This window comes from Brachyistius frenatus, unplaced genomic scaffold (genome assembly GCF_029030835.1).
Source record: "Brachyistius frenatus isolate BFR_SWC_R1_liver_20210118 unplaced genomic scaffold, ASM2903083v1 Contig_44, whole genome shotgun sequence".
In the NCBI taxonomy this organism is placed as follows: domain Eukaryota; kingdom Metazoa; phylum Chordata; class Actinopteri; family Embiotocidae; genus Brachyistius; species Brachyistius frenatus.
Window position 1 is genome coordinate 2,704,816 of NW_027210643.1, and position 20,346 is coordinate 2,725,161.

General features: G+C 42.5%; 1 protein-coding gene across 3 annotated transcripts in view; it reads right to left on the bottom strand.

The window, feature by feature from the left end:
* Nucleotides 1-20,346, bottom strand: part of LOC138623546 (neurexin-3b) — a 301,858-nt gene that overhangs the window by 230,432 nt on the left and 51,080 nt on the right. For all 3 annotated transcript variants that reach the window (XM_069703129.1, XM_069703128.1, XM_069703130.1), the window contains exon 4: nucleotides 163-464. In XM_069703129.1, coding sequence (XP_069559230.1) covers nucleotides 163-464 — 302 coding nt within the window. The remainder of the gene's footprint in view (nucleotides 1-162; nucleotides 465-20,346) is intronic.

The window sequence follows — 20,346 nt, forward strand, 5'->3', positions numbered from 1 at the left end:
TCTCAGTAATATTTCTGATCTGTAGCGATGGAATGACAACCAAGGTGACATTCTTAAAGCCAGCTACCTTTCAAAGAAGCTCATGGAAGCAGCTTTTCAAAAGCAAAACAAAACAACAAAACTGGTCTCCAAACTGCGTCTGTCACTGTTACCCACGATTACCTGTCTCAGGTTGCGCGTCACTTTGATGTCGTGCCAGGCATTGTCATTGAATTTTCCATTGACTGGCTCCACGATGGCCTCGAAAGCCCCGGAGCCCAGATTGATGACGAGGGACACGGCGCCGTCTTTCAGCGCCAGGTTGACGTAGTCGGCGGATTTCCCCGTGTGGAGCAGGAGGCCGTTGCGCTGCCAGGTCTTGAAGGACAGCGTGATCTCGTCGCTGCTGCTCTGGATGGGGTTCTGCGACAGGTCGTAGCAGAAGTACTCCGAGCCGCGGAAGGTGGCTACGTTCTCCTCTCTCGCTGAAATGACAAAAGCAAAGACGAAATGTTACTTTAATAGTCATTATGCCCTTTATATTTCTGCAGTAGCACCTTAGCTTGCTGCTGCAGAGTTATACTGAGTCATTATGTTTCTTTAAACGGGTCCCCCCCCCCCACATTCATCCTCATTCTTATTGCGAAATCTTCTAAATATGAAACAAGCATCCGTGTTGGTCCCCGCATCAATCATAGAGCAGCCTCAGTAAATATGAGATCTGGTGTCTGCTGCAGACAATGAACACACACACACACTACACTGCTCACCATAATTACAGCTACGATAATCCCATCATTCAGTTGAGATCATAAAGTCCTGTCTGTACGACCGTGGGTTTAGGTTTCGCGTGCAGCCTGGAGACAGACAGACTACTTATGATGGAACACTATTCCCTGCTAATGGTGCGCATAAATCAAACATAAGTCTGATTTTACAGTTTTATATCACCCCGCTGTTGCAAAGTGACTTCCTGAGCCCATTTTTTTTTTTTTTATTTTTTTTTTTACATCGACATGGAGAGTAAGGTGAGACAGCTCGAGACAGTAGGTGAGGGGGGGGGCTCGAGGATGGATGGAGCGCAAAGGAGAACAAAAATAAAAATTGCTGGGGTGACGGAAAGTGAAGACTCTAACTGACACTTTCTTTGCTGTCTCTTACATCGTGGTCAGTTTGAGTCAAGGTCAAACTGGCTATCAGTGATGTGTTAAATTGGACGTGGCACCTCCAATTCAAGGGTTGGAGTAGATGACAGTGTTGAAGGCCTCACCTTTCAGGCATGTCAACCTTTAGAAAAAGACCAACATGCCAAACCTACGCCGTAACTAACTACGTTATTATCCGCCAACAAAAACATTTTCAACGTGTCATTTCATTTCCTCTGTTTTTTTTTTTTTTCTTCTTGTTTTGTGTACTCAGAGGAGACGAACGGAATAAGAAAAAAAAAGCACAAGCCAGACGAAGAGAGACGAGAAAGAGCTGCAAAAGCTTCGGTTTGTTGTTTTGGATCAGGCAATATGTAAACATGAGGGAGCAGCGTTGTGGAGCTGCAAGGAAAAAACACAAGAGTGAGAATATTGAGAGGAACAAATGGAAAGTGGAGTGAGGCTGCGGGATGATGGGGTGCTGATTCCGGTCGAGGGTAAAAAAAAAAAAAAAAAAAAAAAAAAAAAAAGAATTTCCCCCTCGGCGTGGAGCTCGTGTCTTTGCGCAACGCAGAGACAAGAGGAAATAGTATGGGAGGCAACAAAGGCCCTGTGAAAGCCCTCATCCATGTGCCGGGGGAATAAATAGAAACCCATTATTACCACTGAGACGGAGCAGAGTAGAGAGGCAGGAGGATATACAATGCAGGATAAAAAGAAAAATGAAAAAAATACCCTTCATCTCTACTGATTTCATGCATCTAATTTTAGAGATTGTACAGGAATGACAGCATGGAGCAGCTGCTGACTGCATATTCATTTAATGGTGTTCTTCACAATAGTGTTGGACATCAAAAGCAAAATGATAGTGTTGTAATTACTGAAGAAAAACAGCAACTGGCATGTCAGTTTCAAAACTCTCTCAGATGATTAATAAAATATTGATTTCTATGTCAACACTGTGGTTACCATGACGACAATGACTTGGATCTTTATAGGGTCTTTGCTCCAGTTGGAGTTCCAGCCTAAAAACCAGAGAGACTCAGCGGAATAGATTACAGTATACCACAGATACCAGTGGGCCCTCTGTCACCAGGCCCCTTCAATATGCCTGATGGCACACTGACAGACTATGAATAAATATGACAAGAAGGTTGCTAGATGGATTCTGGCTCATACATTGCTACTTCTTTTACGTTTCCCGAGCTTTGATCCTTGAGGTTGTTTAAATGTGCGTTTGGAGCAAAAACAATATTTATGGTGATAAACTCGACTCCAGACACCTGATCTCGTCCCCTCACCTGACTTGAGGTAGAAAGGTTATTGTCATGGCAACGCCCCTCTCCTATCCAGCAGGCTGCTCTAATTAGGTTGTCTATCTGAGGATTGCTGCTCAAATTGTGCAACAGAACTTCTACAGTTTCCTGGTCATTATAATATTTGCAAAGCAAGAATTAAACAGAGGTTTTCACAACACAGTAGTTTACAGGTGTTTTATTTTGAGCATATCTCTGAGGATGGACACTTTGGTCCAGACTGAAATAACTCAAAAACCAGGGAAAAGATTGTCATTGATGAATCCCAGATGATGAATCCTACTGACTTTGGTGTGTCAAGCCCAACTTTTCCTCTACAGCCCCTCCATCAGATGTGATTTTAACTCAAATTTCTTTTCACCATTAACAACTGTATTGCAATTCAATTTGCTACCGTTAACTTTTCCTCCAGCTCTGTCATGATGTCAGCATTTAAATTTGCCCAAAACTTTGTTTCACACCAATAAACTCATGACAATCCCGTCAACCTCAGACTAGACAAATAAAATGGTGAACATCTTAAACGTGACACCTGCCAAACGTCAGCATGTCAGCATCTGTCAATGTCAGCATGTTAGCATGCCAACACAGGCATTTTGCTTAAAGTAAAGTGTCACAATGAGTAAGCTAAGCCTTTGCATAGAAAAAGTGTTTGGTTCGATCTGTAAAAATAAGTAAGTGTCAAGTCTGCATCTTGTACAAACCAAAAAAAAAAAAAAAGAAGACAATTAAGATCAATAAATCGTTATGTTCTATGTTGAATTCATCATAACCTGTAATGTCCAAATGATGCCTCATCATTATTGTATATTTTGCCACTAAATACTGAGGAAAAGGTTACCATCATGTGATATGTTTGTGTCACCATAAGTGTAATAATTATAATGATGTAATAACAAAAGTTCCTGTGGAGCCTTAAAAACCATCAATAAAACATTGCTGTTGTGAATAATAGAGAGCGAAAATTGATACAATGTAATATTTGTGCACTTCAGCAATACTAAAACTGTGGTGAGCGTATACGGATCCATAAAAACCGGGGGAAATGTATTGCCTGTTGAGACATGTTCTGCACAGATCTGTGGCTTTTATATCGATCATATCGCGGGGTCATTCTCCCTCATTTTCGCAATAGTCATCAATATTCCATTTGTGCGCAGCCTGGCTCATGCACTGGCGGCCGGGGGTTCGATTTCAAAATCCACTGCAAGCAATTAGCTCCTTCATTACCATCTCCCATCCTCTTCCGCTCCCCCTCACCACGCACGCACGCACGCACGCACGCACGCACGCACACACACACACACACACACACACACACACACACACACACACACACACACACACACACACACACACACACACACACACACACGTTGGCAGAGCTCTCTCTCAGGTCGGGGCCTTTGAGCGAAGGAGAACTGTCACCTCACGGGTCCACAGCCTTTAGCGTCCACTGCAAGATTTCCCACTCCCCCTTATCACTGTGGGAGGAAAAACTCCCACTACATGCAGCGTCAGATGATTTTAATGACAGGATCAGAGACTTAAAGCCTTGTGATCATCGTGGCAAAATTCTGACTGGAGCCGGGGACGCTGCAGCTGCACGGCTGCCAAGTACACCAGCCTCACTGCGCACGCAAGGCCAGTCGGGCCACTGGCACTGAAGTGCCGGTCCCAAGGAGACTTCTCTGGCGAAGTGAACTCAATCCGCGATGACATCGAACACAACAGATGCGTGTTTGCGCTGTATTTGCAGACGGACAAGCCTCTTGTCCCGAGACCTAAACATAGAAAGCTAACTTCTGCTTTTAGCCGCCGCTGTTTGTGAGACACCCTCGGGGACAGAGGTCGTTCAAAGGTCACAGCGTCAGGCCACCCGGTGCATTTTGAAAATGGCTGAAAATCCACAGCTCTTCGCGCCCCTTCACCTCTCCCCCTCTCTGTCCAGAGTCGAGAGCCTTCTCCTCCTTCCTCCCTCGACAATAACAGTTAGAGCCGCACGGGTAGCGTGACGTAGCCGAGAAGGAACAATGTGCTTTGCTGCTTCTCGCTGCGCTGCTGATGCTAACTGTGCAACTGCGCGGCTTTAAGTTCAATGGTGAGCCATCACGTGTCAAATGAATTTGGAGCATCACGGGTGATGACTCTCTTCAAAGGCAGGCGGCACTGTCAGACAGGCTTATGTCGGAGGGAGATTTGATAGAGTGTGTTGCGTGGTAATATTTCGCTGGCCAATTACTGCAAATGCTACTGTACGCAATAATCAAATTCAATCAGGATACGGACGTGAGCGGTGAAAAACAACAACAAAAAAAAGAAACTGTGTGTGGCAGGATCTCTCTGGCTTTTCCTTTTCCAGTCAGCAACTATACACAAAGTATAGCCGAATGGGTCCTGGTCACGACAGCTCTAAAGATGTCACACGACATATCTAAGAGGTTAAAGTGAATTGTCACCCTGACACTTCTTCTTCTCATCCCGTATTTCATGTAACCTTGTGAAGCCGTGGCGGGACGACCTGTCTGAGGCTGCCTTTGATGTCTGCAAGCACAGACTGAGTGTAGGGAAGAGAGAGGAAGGGGAGAGACAAAGAGAGAGATAAACATAAACAGAAGTGACACTGAGGAAGCAAAAGAGTCGAGGACAAAAGGAAGCGAAGAGACAGAAGCAGCAGAGAGGGAGAGGGAGGAGGAGGAGGAGGAGGAGGACCGAGGGAGAAAAGAGACTGGGGGGTGGAGGGGATGGGGATGGAGGAGGGGTCGGAGGGGAGAACAGCACTGAGAGTTTGGGAGACGGAGAGAGTCGGAGCGGGAGAGCAAGAGTGGCAGATGGAGGAGAGGAGGAGAGATGGAGGCACTTCCAATGGCTCTCCAGAGAAACCAAGTGACACTGTGTGTTAAGAAGAGCCGTCCCTTTGGCTTGTGATTCCTTATTACTGCACCTGATAACAATTCCACCCCCGAATCCCCGTCTCTCCATCTCTCCTTCTCTCTTCCCCACCCCCCCCACCTCGCTCAAAACACAAGTACCACCACAAATCCCAACACTTTCTCATGGGATGTTTTAACACTTAGAGGATCCTGTAAAAAAAAATTAAAAAAAATCCCCCCCGTGGAGCAATTTGTTTTGGAATTACCATCTAAGAATTGTGATTTCAAAGATTTTTGAAATGGTCCTGCTGAAAAAAAACAAAAACAAAAAAACATTGCACTTAAGAGTTCAGAAACCACCATAACCTAGAGAGTAGGACACGCACATTTTACTGCAATATTTACAAAGGACATAAATAAAGTAAACCCTTCTCAACTTCAGATAGTTCAGGCGATAGAAAGTGCTACAGGGAGAAATGAGGCAGACGAAGAAGAATGCAGCGTCTTGACTGCGACAAAGTATGACTCATTATGGTCGACAGGCTAGAACCATACACAACACAACATTGTGATTGTCCTCAATGGACTGCTGGTTTTATTAATGGACTTGCACAGAGCGGGTCAGCGGGTGGATTTTGGTGTCTCTGTCTTCCTATTGGCCGGTGACGTGGAGAGGTTAAACCCTGTGAATCTGTTGTGTGAGTAGAGAGTCAAGAAAGTCCAACACTTTGGGACTTCTCATTATCCTTTGAGGGAAAATTCCACAAATATATCCTTCGCCTTAATCCTTACTTTACCTCGGGGCCACCGATGTTGTCGGCATGATGATGCAATTTCCATTCGCAAGACACTTTCTTGATTATTACGAAAATAATCATTACATTGGAATAGCTGTTGAGTATCATGCTTCGCAAAAGTTGAACCCCAATAACACAACTGACAACCTGACATTTCAGACTGTGACCATCGAACACAACATATATAAAGTGTGCCGTTTTTAACGGGTCCTGGTTGGCTTTTGGTCACCTTTTGGTTTGAACCACTTTAAGGCCACAACATAGAGACTTTCGCACCCTTTTTAATGCGTTCAAATAGTGTTTTAAAGAAAACATGCCATTAGAAAGTTAAAGCTGAACTAATGAATATTTGTACATGGAACATACCTCTGTGTTGCTGTCATACCAAACTGTGGTGTTGTACTACCTTGCTAAAAGGCCGAAGAAGTGCACTCCAACTTAAATGTATTTATCCTTTCATATTATTATATATTCCAGTAAAAAAAATTGCATGTGCTCAGACATGAAAGGTGATGTCACGTCAAGAATACTACAAACATTAGCTCGACAGATTCAGACTCCTTAGTTTTCAATTTAGGAAACAGTATGAGCGAAATTTTGAAAGGACTACAAGGTCCAACAAACACTGGACCTGACAGGTTGGATGAACCTTTCAATGTAGACGAGGAGTCGCTGAGCAGTTCTACCAAGAAATGTAAATATATTCTTTGACAACCAAACAGTAGCCTTCTGTTTTTGCTCTCTAGTCTTTCTCAGGTTACTGTATAGCTACAACTTTACTCTGATTTGAACTCTGCAGTTCCCACTGTAGCATCTTTCAGCTCATTGTCTGGGTTTCGCTGCCCACAACCTTACTGTTCTGGTTCACTCCCCGTGCACTCATCATCCTCGTCTGTAGCAGCAGGCAGAAGTTTTCAACAAAATAATCTCTGATATTGTTTCTGTACACTATCTGCCCAGCACCCACAGAGGGGCTGACACAACATCTTGGCAATTAGGTGTTGAACACAGTGCAGCATTTGAAGCTAAAGGGACAGATATTTATTTTCTGAAAGAGTTTTCTCAGGCGTTGGTAAAGGCAAAAAGAGATAAAAGAAGAGTGAATAATGGACTTACAGAACATTCACAGAGTGCCCACACATACTCTGCTAATGGTGTTCCATGTCTGCTTAATGTATAATTAGGGACCTGTGTCTTATAACCACTTCATAGGCTGTGGAGCACTCTACTGCTCTCCATTGCTTTCCAATGTATTCCAAATGAAGTGTTAAATTCTTTAAAAGATGGAGTATGATGTGATATCAGGTGTCTGCGTGTCATATTTTGACTTCCATGATTAAGGTGGTATTCTGTATGTCTGCTCGGATAATAACATCTGACTCCTCAGATACAGCCAACCTAGAAATGGTATGAAGCTACAGTATCCATTAGCAACAGAAGAATGTCAAACATGTCAGTGGAAACAGAACACCTTGAGAAAATGATCTAATACTATTTGAAAAACTTTGGACAGGCAAATGTCATTTTCTAATTTATCGGCATTACTGTGGACATGACCGGTGGCTTCCTTCGGGCTACTGGCTGCGACAAGCTAGTCACTGTCACCTTCAGTGTGTTTTTCAGCTTGTGTGTGTGTGTGTGTGTGTGTGTGTGTGTGTGTGTGTGTGTGTGTGTGTGTGTGTGTGTGTGTGTGTGTGTGTGTGTGTGTGTGTGCGCTCCTTATTGGCTGCTGATGGTGGAGCCTCCACCATGCGGAGTGAGCGATGAGGTTCAGAGTGACAGCAAAGGGGGGATGGTGTGAATAGCGGGAGTGAACGATGGAGGGATGGAGGGTATCTGAAGAATGGGGGCAAGCGCCTGAGGTCCAATCCCATCAACCGAGGCAATTGTGCGGAGCGAATGCCGGAGTGAGGAGGTGGGGGGTTCAGGATGAGAGAGAGGCAGCGGTGTGGCGACGGCATTCCTCGGACTAAAACTGTACAATTAAGAGGCGGAGTGATGTTTGGAAACAGCCATCCTCTTGAAGGTAATATGAAAATCATTTGAAGATGGTGTTAACTGGTGGACAACGTGAAGTAATCTTGAGGTTCGATGACAGTAGCTTAGGGCTGGGCAGCGGATTTCACATCTACATAGTTTATGTCACCGAAAAAAAAATCGCTTTGGTACAATCAACTGTCAAAAAATGTCTTGTCATTCAATACCAAATTACCAACAAACAAACAAAGCGACAACCACCCGTGACGTCACCCAGTGGTGCGTGAACTGCCGTTTTAAAGTCTTGAGTTCAGCAGTTTGGCCACCCTAACCCTCTAAAATGTATGACAGCTAAACATACGTACTGAAATGTTTGATGTAATTTTCTTAAAAAGTATTTTATAGTACTGGTATGGAAAAAAGTATTGTTGAGGAACTGGTATCAAAGTCAAGGTATCGGTAGTAGCACAAACATTGTTTGAACCGAATCTATTGTAGCTTAACATTCATCAGGATTTATAAAATGTAAAGAAACATGACTGCTTAATAATGGAATTAGTTCTGTGGAAATGTACATCATCAATGACAACTTCTTTCAGTTCTCTAAGTAAAAATACATGTATTACCTGCATGTAAATGTCTTGCTTAGAGTGAAGTTATGTTAAATCCCTCAGTAAACATCTGCTGTGTGATCAATAAGGTATTGTGCTAATTTATTGTTAGCTACCACTGTTGTTGTTTTGCTTTGTTTTGTTTTTCTTCTAATTTCATCCTCTTTTTTCAAGGTACTTCATCCTGAGAAAACTAGAAAATGCAGACTTTAACCTTCTCCAATATACTCATATACATATATATGAGAACTTTACACACAAATTTACAAATTGTGCAAACTGGAGCAAAACTATCAGTCAGCTACATTTATTGTGTGAGCATCACCAGCTGTTTATCGAGAGGTAAAAGGCAGAATAAATCCACGCTTAATGGTAAACAGAGATCTGAGGCATGTCCATGTATGAAACACATTCAAACTACAAACACTGGTCAGCTTAAGGAAACATCCTGACACAGCTCCAGATTTCATATTTTGATGACATAACTGGTTCGTCAGTCGTCTGGGTTTTATTATTTAGCTAACACTGTCACATACTAATTAAATCCCTGCTTGGATCATTGAGTGGTTTCCTTTTTTAAATGGCTGTAAATGCGGATTACAATATTATGGAGTCATCCGCAGTCTGTATTATTTCCTCCAACAATCAAACGATCTTTGACAGTGTGTCTCCTGAATGCCGACTATTGCATCAGGCTGACAGCTGCCATCCTGAGCCAAAATGGAAAGTGACGGCGGTGAGCATTGCATTGGTTTCATATTCTCCAGCACAGTGCCTTGATAGACTCGCATCACTCTGCATCTGCGTGGGTTTGTGAGTTATTTGTTTTCATTGTCTACCTGACACATTATAGGTTTTACCATAAAATTTGCTTTTCTGTTTGTGATTCAAATAATTGAATTATTTAATGCTACAGATAATGGATGTACTTGTATATTGCATTGGACCTGATTTGTGAGCATTTACAGACTAATAAACAAACTTGTCAATAATTTGAATGGTTTGTATGCACTGTGCATATGTGCAGATATCAACCAGCACCTTTGAGCATGTGTATATACATGGTGAATTGTATATGAGCAGGGGCTTGCTCCACGGAGCAGGTTTACTGGCAGGCGAGGCCTTCCCTGGAGCCTGTCAATCATCCAGAGTGGCGTTGCCTTATTGGCTATTATCTCTCCTGTCAGAAGGCTGGCCGTGCCTCCACCTCACCACATCAGTCTCTGTCAGTTCACATGCTGCCTGTGGATAGAGCCACGGAGCATGAAACTGCATGCTACTGTTATCATTACTTTTAGTGACACGTGCTGTTTCAGCACGGGGGAATACGTCAACAAATATTACCTCTTATTTTAGGTCTATTGCTATTACAAACTATTTCATTTAAGAGGGCCAGTTATGTTGAAGGATATTCCAACTTATTTCTATCACCTACTTCACTGCTGAGTTTGACATTCAGTATGCTCTCACATGCAGGAGGCATCACACTGAAGTGGCACATACTACTCTATATTTAAATGTCTGCAACTGACTAACTAACTAATTTCATGAATTTGTTGGTCTGTTTACCGCTTATGTTGATACAGTTTCTAAATTTAAAATGGCACCTGGGAAATATGAGAACCAACATAAACTTCACAGCAGTTCCTACTTACTGAACATCCCAAATGTATTTAAGTCTACATGTGCAGTAGAAATAAAAAGACGCAGTAAAAGCTGCTTAAAGGAACAGATTTCAAAAAGAAACAGCTATGATGACAGCTACATTTGAAACCACAAAACAATTAATAGTTGGGTGCTTCAGCCAGCTGTCTCCAGAAGATGTGTTTGTTATTTTTTATTAAATCACATTTTTACCACCACATTTTATTTAAAATAATGCAATGCCATTCCAGCAGGACTCACACACTAATGAAAGTGGAAGTGAGCCGATGTCCCTCTCCGGCACTTGGAAACAGATTAGCACACATTCCGAGTCGAAGCTGTGGCCATCTAATATTTATTACCTCTATAACTTACTCTCCAGTGTACTGTCGGAACATTTAGCTGCATGCAGGGAGCTGAGGGGTTAAAAGGGGAACAGCGGTGCCATAAAAGGGACAATGAAATAAACATGACTCACCGTGAAAGAGCCCTCAAAGCCAATAGAATTGAGATGGCGGGGGAAGAGCGGGGTGCCAAAGGCGGTTAATGACAAGCATCCCCTCTCAGGCTTGGACCGTGACCTCGTCTCAATAGCCAATCACATCAGGTGGCATTTAAGCAAGTAGGTGAGCAGCAGTTATGGCCACATTATGGTCACTCAGAAATCAGTTTACGTGGGCTAAACGATGACTAAGACGAAACAATATTGCTTCTCATTTACAAGAGTGCAGTATTTAGGAGCTGAGTACAATAATTATTTCTTGGATAGCAGAGGAGAGTTAGGGATAAAGCTGCAGAGGACTCGGAGAAACATATTCAACACCGAGCTTGACAAAATTAAGAAGAAGGGAGGAAAAAAACACTTCTGTAGCTTTAAATCCAGCTAGAACCAGTTGTAGCCTGTAGCCAAAACAATATGTGACTCTCACTGTGCGTGTGCATGTGCATGTGTGCGTGTGCGTGTGTGTGTGTGTGTGTGTGTAAGCATTTGCAACGATGTGCTTCTTCCAGAGATAAGAGTAACGATGGATTACTCTCACCTTCCTCGAGTTTCCTCCTTTTAACCTTTAACTGCAGGGCTGATTGTGAACGTTACACATGCAAGTAAATAAGGTGCAATACTGCGACCGTAAAGTGGATGAGTGCTGTATACAGGCAGGTGAATAAAGATGATAGACACAGAGACACACACCTAAACATCGATAGGCGAACAGTGATCTTGGCACATGCTGGCGACACTAATCGCATCCTTCATCACGTGGAAAAAACCCTGACGCTCGATGCCTGAACACCACCGTGTCCACCTTTCTCCTTTTCTCTGTCCTCTTCCTTCTTCCCCTACGCCATTTATATTCTCTTGAAAAGTGTGCTTGAGGGGATGGGGAAAGGGTTTAACTGTCCTCAGGTCAAAATGACCCGCAGCTGTGTTCAACCAAGTTCTATTTTATTTTCATATTTTTTTGGGATCATTGGTGACAAGGAGACTGTGAGGGTTTCTTTAAAGAATGATGACCAACGATCCCAAAAAAAATATAAAAATATAGAAATAAAATAGAACTTGGTTGAACACAGCTGCGGGTCATTTTGACCCGAGGACAACAGGAGGGTTAAGCCTCATCCTTGCTTCCCAAGCTTGGCTTGGCTGAGCCAAACTAAGCAGTTTCTTTCCACAGCTGTCTCAAACTAGCAGAGAGGATCCACAAACTCTTCGAGGAGAAACACGAACCGACTGACATGTCCGAAGTCCCGTGGAGTCATCTGGACCAGAAGCCTCCCTTTATGTCTAACGTTTATAACAGATATTGTGCAGTTTTGTGTTTTACGATTCTGCATGTGTATGCTGAGATCAAGCATGTACACGTTTAAAATAAGGCAACGTGCGTGGGTGTTTTATGAAAAACAAATGCCAGCTGTCTTTCCCAATCCTGTTTGGCTGCAATCAAATCAACTGATCCTGACATGCGGAGGTAAACACAGAATCACTGTCATTGAGAAAAAATGTTATTTACTATTTGTGGAGCAAGGTCTGCCCACACTTACAAAAACTATGCTAATCCAAGCTTGTTAGAGCAGCACCGCTGAATGTTTGGCCATCTGGTGAAGGGAAATGTTTAAGCTTTTCCTCGTAATGCAGCTGCAACAACAAGCATGTCGTGTACGCACAAAATTTAGGATGGTGCCGAGGGTAACGGTCACAACTCTCTGAGCATCATGGATGTAGTGCTGCTGGAGCGCTACGCCATTTTTCCTTCTCCCAATGAGGAAATAAAATGGTCACAGTTTTCTTAATCTGGTTGGAATTCATTTACACTTTTTAAGTGCTTAAAGAACCATGGACATGCAACAGAGCCAATAAAAACAAATGGAAGGGTTGAATTGACATATTAACATTTAAGGTGTATGGACCCTTGTTTTGATCCCCTACTATTTGCCCTGATTAGGTGTCAATCCAACTCAACACTTCCTGGTTCCATTTCAAATTAAAAGCTTTTGTTGTGATACATTTGCAGGACTGTGTTGTGACTAAAATCGCAGAATCACACTTTAGATGAGTAATCTACAACAACCGTTGAAAATAGCAGAATTACATTGTTGACTTCATGTAAGTAAAGTGATGAAAATATACATTATTGACTATTGTCCATTGTCAACGGTCGTTACACAACCTTAGAAATGAGCCACAACTTAATGACCTGTATATGCGTGTCACAAATGCTTCACAACGCCGTCTTCAGCAAGGGTTAGGTTCGTGTGCATCACATTAAAAATGTAAATTAAAAATTGAAAAATGTAATAGATCCAACTAAGGATCCCTGCACATGTCACATGAAGCCTGACACACACAGAGATACTCTCTGCCAGCTGCTGTCTATCCTGGAAGTCAATAACATTATCCCCTCTCCATCTCTGCGACGGTTATTAGTCTGGAGAGCCGAACGGCTCTCTTCAATGACACTCGAGAGATGAAGGGATAAATCAGCACACTGAAAGGATGAGTGTGCACGGAGGAACGAGAGAGAATCCGAATGAGAATAAGAATCACAGAGAGGACGAGAGAGAAAAACTCTCAGGCACAGACTCAGATGGAGAGACGGCTAAGTCAAGGTGGCATGACTTCGGTTTTTTTGTAAAGTACGGAAGATGGGAAGACATCTTTCTGAACGCAAGGACTGATGTTCAGCCTCAAAAAAGTACCTCCTGTCTGAGAGCCAAACCCTTGAGTCTCTCTGCCTCCCTTCTCTTCCCCTCTGTCACACTCACTCTCCATCTTCTTCCCCTTTCTGCTTTATCAAATAGAAAAAAAAGGTGCTTTATTTGGCTTGTAGCTCTAAAAGCATCCCCTTTGTCTCTGTCTACACCCTCGCCCACCCCCGCCCACCCCACCTCCGACTCCCCTCTCCATTTCACCCTGCTTTCTCTCCCATGGGACCCTTCAAAACACAAGGAGAGAGGAACAAACGCCAGAGGGCTCACTGCTAGTTGGATAACACACAAGTGAACACCTCATGGTCTTCAGTGCCCTATTTCCATTAAGGACATTACATCAAACAACTTTAGGCTGGTTGCAGAAATTGGAGAAAGAACTGAGTAATTGCATTGCTTTGTGTTCTGCACTGCCTGCAAAAAGAAAGAAAAAAAACTTTTAAAAAGAAATATGTCTTTAAATTTCCATAATGTAAATAATATTTTAAAGCTCCTTGAATCGCTAGATCAAAACTGTTTTAGGTTTTAAGAGTCATGGTGGGTTTTTTTGGACCAGAACTTTGACTAACAAGCCTAAATAAAGTATTTTACAGTTGAACTGAAAATAAAATCTTTTTTTTGCTAAGTCAGAATACAGAATACAGTATGCTTGGTGTTTGCTGTCAATTGTGTCCTAATTTTGTCAAAATAGCAGGAAGTCCTTAAAATGAACCAACAAACTAGGTAATTTGTCCTCTGGTCTTCTGATCCGATGCCCCTTTTTGGCAGAATGACTTCGTTTGTCTGCAGCATCTAAACTGTATAAATTAGTTACAAAAATAAATCAGTTTAATGATGGGACAAAGCTATGGCTAAGGTTAGGTGTACACATAAAAACAATGTGATTAGGGTTAAGGAGAGGTGATGGTTTTGGTTTAACAGGTACTTGATTAAGGTTAGAGATCCATTGTGGTTCCAATTAAAGTGACTACTTTGGAACCTTCATCATCATGGTTTCAATAATAACCATGTGCTTCAGGTGAGGAAACAATTGTGGTTATGATTTCAAAAAGACACCACTGATTCATGTTTGTAACAGCCAATAAAAGGCAACTCATGTTACATGATGTTTGGTTGACCCATCCATCCACCTCCTTCCAATGCAGACTTCCTTGCTCTATAATAATATCACCTTTGTTCCTGTGATGACTCCTAGAGGCCTTTTTTATTATTGAATGTAAACATTTTGCAGCACTTAAACAAAATAACTAATTATGTTTGTTTTTCTGAGGAGGACTTTCTCTAAAACACCTGAAAGAAACAGTTTAGTTTTTGCTGATGATACAATAGAGCTCCCACACTTTAGTGCTCCTCAACGGTGTGAATTATTGGTGCCAGGACAGATACAGAAATGTTGCCACTCCGAAAGGAAGCACGAACAATTTGTTTCAACTTTGTGTGCCGAGCGTGTCCAAAAACAAGTGACCAAAGAAAATCACATAGCTAACCTGAGGAGCTCTCAGACAGAGCAGTTGTTTTTTACTAATATAGCTTCATATGCTAAACTTGTTAAATTTGGTGAGCATCTCTGTTATTTAAGGTGTTTCATTTTTCATTTAAATAAGAAGACATGCAAAATATAATCCAGTAGTTCTGGTTCTTATTGCAGCAAAAACTTAGCAAGTGTCTGAACCAGAGAATATGAGAAAAATGACAGTTTAACAGGCAGAGAAGTAGTAAAGCATATATCTTCCTTTAAAAAGAAAGAAACAATATAAAAGGTTAAAAATAATGTGTTATTAATGTTAAATAAATGTTACTTGGGGTCCAAATCAATAATTTTCAGTTTATTGCGTGGTGGAAATCATTTTTAAATGTCCACTTTTTGTGTAGATTTTGTGCACAAGCGTATTTACGAGTAAATTAATAATTAATGAGGTAAATGTGACAATTAGTCATGATATTGATTTAAGACCATATTGCCCATCCCTATTGTATTATACTGCAAGGTGAAATAGTCAGTAGTTACCCGGAGGGTTTAATGTTGGAGTTTTCACAAATGTGTCTACAAATGGTTTTATCCTCTTTGAGAAATGAAAAAAGATGCAGCGCTGCATTTTCTACTTCCTCACGGAAGAGTGAAAAAGAGTTGTACTCTACTACGGGGAAACAGCCCAGGGAACATTCAATGTCTTTATGCTTGTCTCATTCTGCTCAAAGCACGCAGGAACAAGCAGACATCACTGAGAACGGAAAAGTAAAAGTCATGCAACAGTCGTGCACTTTATGTGTGTGTGTGTGCGTGTGTGTGTGTGTGTGTGTGTGTGTGTGTGTGTGTGTGTGTGTGTGTGTGTGTGTGTGTGTGTGTGTGTGTGTGTGTGTGTGTGTGAAACGATCTAAGTAAATACCAATTCGTGTGGGACAGCTGGCTGTATGGTAGAGTGGTCAGCACCACCCTGCAGGCTATCACTCCAAATGTCTATTTCTGGACTTTGCACGTGTGTGTCGCTGCATATGTGTCTGACCAGTTCGAGCTGGTGAGGAGCTGTTGCGCTCCACCAGAGGCTGCTCCAGATGGACGGGTGTGTGTGTGTGTGTGTGTGTGTGTGTGTGTGTGTGTGTGTGTGTGTGTGTGTGTGTGTGTGTGTGTGTGTGTGTGTGTGTGTGTGTGTGTGTGTGTGGAGGGTGGGGCGGGGGTGTCCAGGTGGGTGGAGAGCAAGGGTGTGTGCGTGTTGGTATTGAGGAGGTTAACAATGAAGCGCAAAGTTTACAGTTGAGTGAGAGTATGAGATCGTTTTAGTGTCACATCCACCGTGAGCGTCGCTGTATCTTTTCTGACCGCCTCCCCTCACTTCACAGATTTTTAATTGACTTTGGTGCCACAAAGGCCATGTGGTGGGAGAAGGCTGAGTAAACACACACACACACACACACACACACACACACACACACACACACACACACACACACACACACACACACACACACACACAGGTCCATACTTCCATTATTTGGGTGAGTGGATAACGATGGAGATGATGATGATGATGATGACGGTTTATTTAAGTGTCTGAGTGGAGTTATGTGAGAGAGTCATTGTAGTGGAGCTCATTTACACCCAGAACACCGGCCAAGGAGGACAAAATAAAACACAAAAAAAGGAGGAACAAAGAGACAATACTATAAAGGGCTCTTCCCTAAATCTCAGCGGGGCCATCTCGTGTATTCCAATGAGTTCATGAAATTGCCATTAGATGAAGAGTGAGATTACTGACGCGTGTTTATTGCACATTTGTATTTCTGTGCGTTCTTTGGTATTTTGTCAAACACTTTGTCCACCGTGCGCTACAACTGAAACATTAATGAGCAGTGGTGAGATGAGAAAAGGAAAAATGTGTTGAATTGCCACGACGACCACAGTTGATTTGTAATTATTCATGGTGACACATTTAATCTGATGTGGTTGAGGAATCAGGAGGCTGCAGCTCCTCCATGGAAGCTACCCAAAATGGGCTAACTAACTCTCCTTCAGCTTTAATTTCCCCATGAACTGCCTTGAGATAAACAATCTGCAAAGTCATGAGAGCTGAATTATTGCACGTCAAATCTTGTATCCATGACGGGATCAAATCCAATCGAGAGGATAGCATATAGTCGCTAAATTGGGACGTGACAGGAACAAGCAGCGTGGTTTCAGACAGCGTGCTTTCAACCATCTCAGGAGGTTTGGAAACTAAAAGACCAAATACGTCATTCATGCACATCCAAAAAAACACATAAACTGCAGATAGACACTCTCACAAACCACAACAAGATGACCTCACCAGCACAGAGAGTAACCCGGTAGATAGCAGCAGTCCATTAAGTAAAAACTCCAGAGGTTGACTCCTATTTTTGCACCTCGCCAAGGAGGACGTGGAGGGCAGAATGCAACATATAAATGCTCAAAAACTTATTAGGCCGTAAATTTAGACCCGTAATTCATAAAAGATGACCTCAAAGCCGGCGAACGTCTGAGCATAACGAATGAGGAATACCGCGGTCGGAGGCTTTGGAAGAAATCTCATTGCAAGCCGCGTGTATGTGTGTGTGTGTGTTTGTGAGCGCGTGCGCATATGAGTGGAGCTCTTTTATAGAACTTTCAGTTTCAATTTATGATCCATTAACTTGTAATAAGTGCCATACGTTCCCTCTTGCCCTGAGAAGCAACAGTGAGGGGAGTGAGGAGAAGAAGGGAAAGGTCATTTAGAAGTCGGCCACACAGCCACACAATGCAACGATTAGTGCGGTTCCGCTCTATGATGTGGCATTTATTGGACGCCCACATATGGACAAGTAGGTTCATCCAGCAGTCACATCATGTTGGATTCACGGTCAACACTCCCCTCTGGAATTGTGAAGCTATGACGTTTCTATGGAATAAATGAACATTTTCCATCTGTCCGAGAAGAGGGGACGTTTTGGGCCCAAGGCACTGTTCAGCCAATCACAAGCGGCAACCAGCAGTGATGTCACTTGTCGGTTTGTGAACGGCCGTCATAAAGTTTGGAGCCAGTAGTGACCATATTTGGATATGTAGGATCAGACTCAATCTGATTGGAAACCAGGCGATACTATGTCCCGCCCACTGATAGCCGTAACCTGACTGCACCACAGGCCTGTCAATCAAACAGACCCACCCCCCAAAAACACGTCCTTTTGAAGCTTATTTTATCATTAATGACAGGAATATTTTTAGACGGACCACCAGAAAACTAATAAGAAGGAGTGACTAGTATTTGCCTAAGTCTTTTTGGAGCCAACCTCTAGTGGCACTCGGTGGTATTACAGCTTAAGGCACTTCTGCATTTTTCAGACCCCGAAGCTAAGTCCACTTGTATATACAGTCTACGGCCAATCAGAATGAGGCTATTCAAACCTGCGGATCATTTTTCACAAAATGGCCAGAGTTATAACCATCTTGCCGTCCTTCAAATCTTCAATGACGCACAGAGTAACTTGTTAGTAACTCTAAAAATCAGAGACAGTCACTCCCGCTGTGTCCCAGCAGCTCACCTCCTCTCCACTCATCAATGAGGCTAATTGAGAAACTGTCCTTTTGGACAGGCCTTGCTCCCCCCCCAACTCCCTACCTCCCACCTCACCCTACAGCCACCATCCAGGCTGCTAGTCAAGCAGCCTTTTTGCTCTCAGCGCTGCGCCTGTCGAGGCAAAAGGTTTAAAGAAACCCACCTGATCCTCTGCTTTAAAGTTTCTTTTATATGGGGCACAGGCAGAGAGCAGGGAGCTGTTTGGAAATTCTTTTGTAGTATTTCTTTTTCAGGATGATTCTGATGCAAACGGACCAGGGTTGTTTCCGAGCTGCCTGGCCAACTGCAACCAAGACTATGCATTGGTGCAATGCAAAAAAGGAGAGAAGGAGAATTGACTAAGATATTAATGGAAGTGGAAGCTTTGACCTTACTGAACAATTCAGGTTCAAAGGGTTAATGTGACAAGACAGTCGACGGTGCTCCGGAGCAGCGGGTCAACCAGCTTTAATAGTTAGTACCTGCGTAGTGTTGGAGGGGCATATCCTGAGTGGCTGAACACACGCAAGCAAATGTCAGTGTGTTGACATGATGCTCAGGGGTAAAGTCTGTGAACTTCTACCTGAATCTCGGGGTGGAATACTGTAACAGTGGATTTCTTGAGATTCTTAATGCCAACAACTTTCACTGCATGTGACAGGTGTGAGAGCTGGAAGCCAAAACCAGGCGGTGAACATGCAGTAGATGTACAGCAAGTGGAAAACCTTGAGCACGTTAACATTTACAGTAGGTCAGAATCAGCCCACTGTTATTACGCTTATATTCTTAAATATGAAAATACAGGACATGGTGTGGAGGGTAGTTTGGCATGCAAATAGAGCCTACAATAAATATGCAATCTGGAGAGAAAATTATTATGTTCCTATAGTGTACAGGACTGTGCAAAAGTTAAAGTATTAATACTTACAAAAAAATATCCTGAATATATTTTATTTATCAATTCATGCAAAATGTAGAAAACAAATACAAAAGCTTGATCAAATTAATATTTGGTGTGACCACCCTTTGCCTTTAAAATCGTAATGATCTTGGAGAGCTTTCTGCAGCTCTGTAGATTGAAGCTGGGAGCTGCTTCTGTCTCTCCATGCAAAAACAGGCTGAATGAATGATGCCGAGTTCAGAGCTCTGTGGATGTCATTTCACCTGTTGAACGACTGCTTGTTCTTCCTGTCACTGAATATGATTCTTTATAATTCTGGTTGTTTGTCGGTAGTCTTTTCATGACTTTGGATCCAAGCAAAAGCCTCAGCGATGGTACTGCCTGATGGATAAGGATCTAAACATCTAAAATGTCTAAAATCTTTGCCCAGTGCCGTATATTAGGGCTGTCATGATCATAACATTCTACTTGACAATTATTTAACAAACAACATTTTTTTTTCTTTTTCCATTTATTTTAGGCCACTATTGTAGATGGAATATGATCATAGTTTAAAAAAAGCATGCACCTTATGGAGAGCAGCCTGTTATTGGTGTTTGACTTTGCAACTAAAATTGAGACAATATGTGTTAGTTTCATCTGGCTGGTTTTATACGGATGAATAGAAACTATGGGCACTAATGGAAATGATGTAATAATTGTGACAGGGTTATTTTATGTATGTACAAAATCATTTTCCTGTCTCCATTCATCGCAGGTTTCTGTGGTCACAACATTAATGCCCTTTCTCTAAAAAAAACTGTAACCATCAAATCCTTTTGCTCTCTCAGATTTATTATCTGGAAACAACC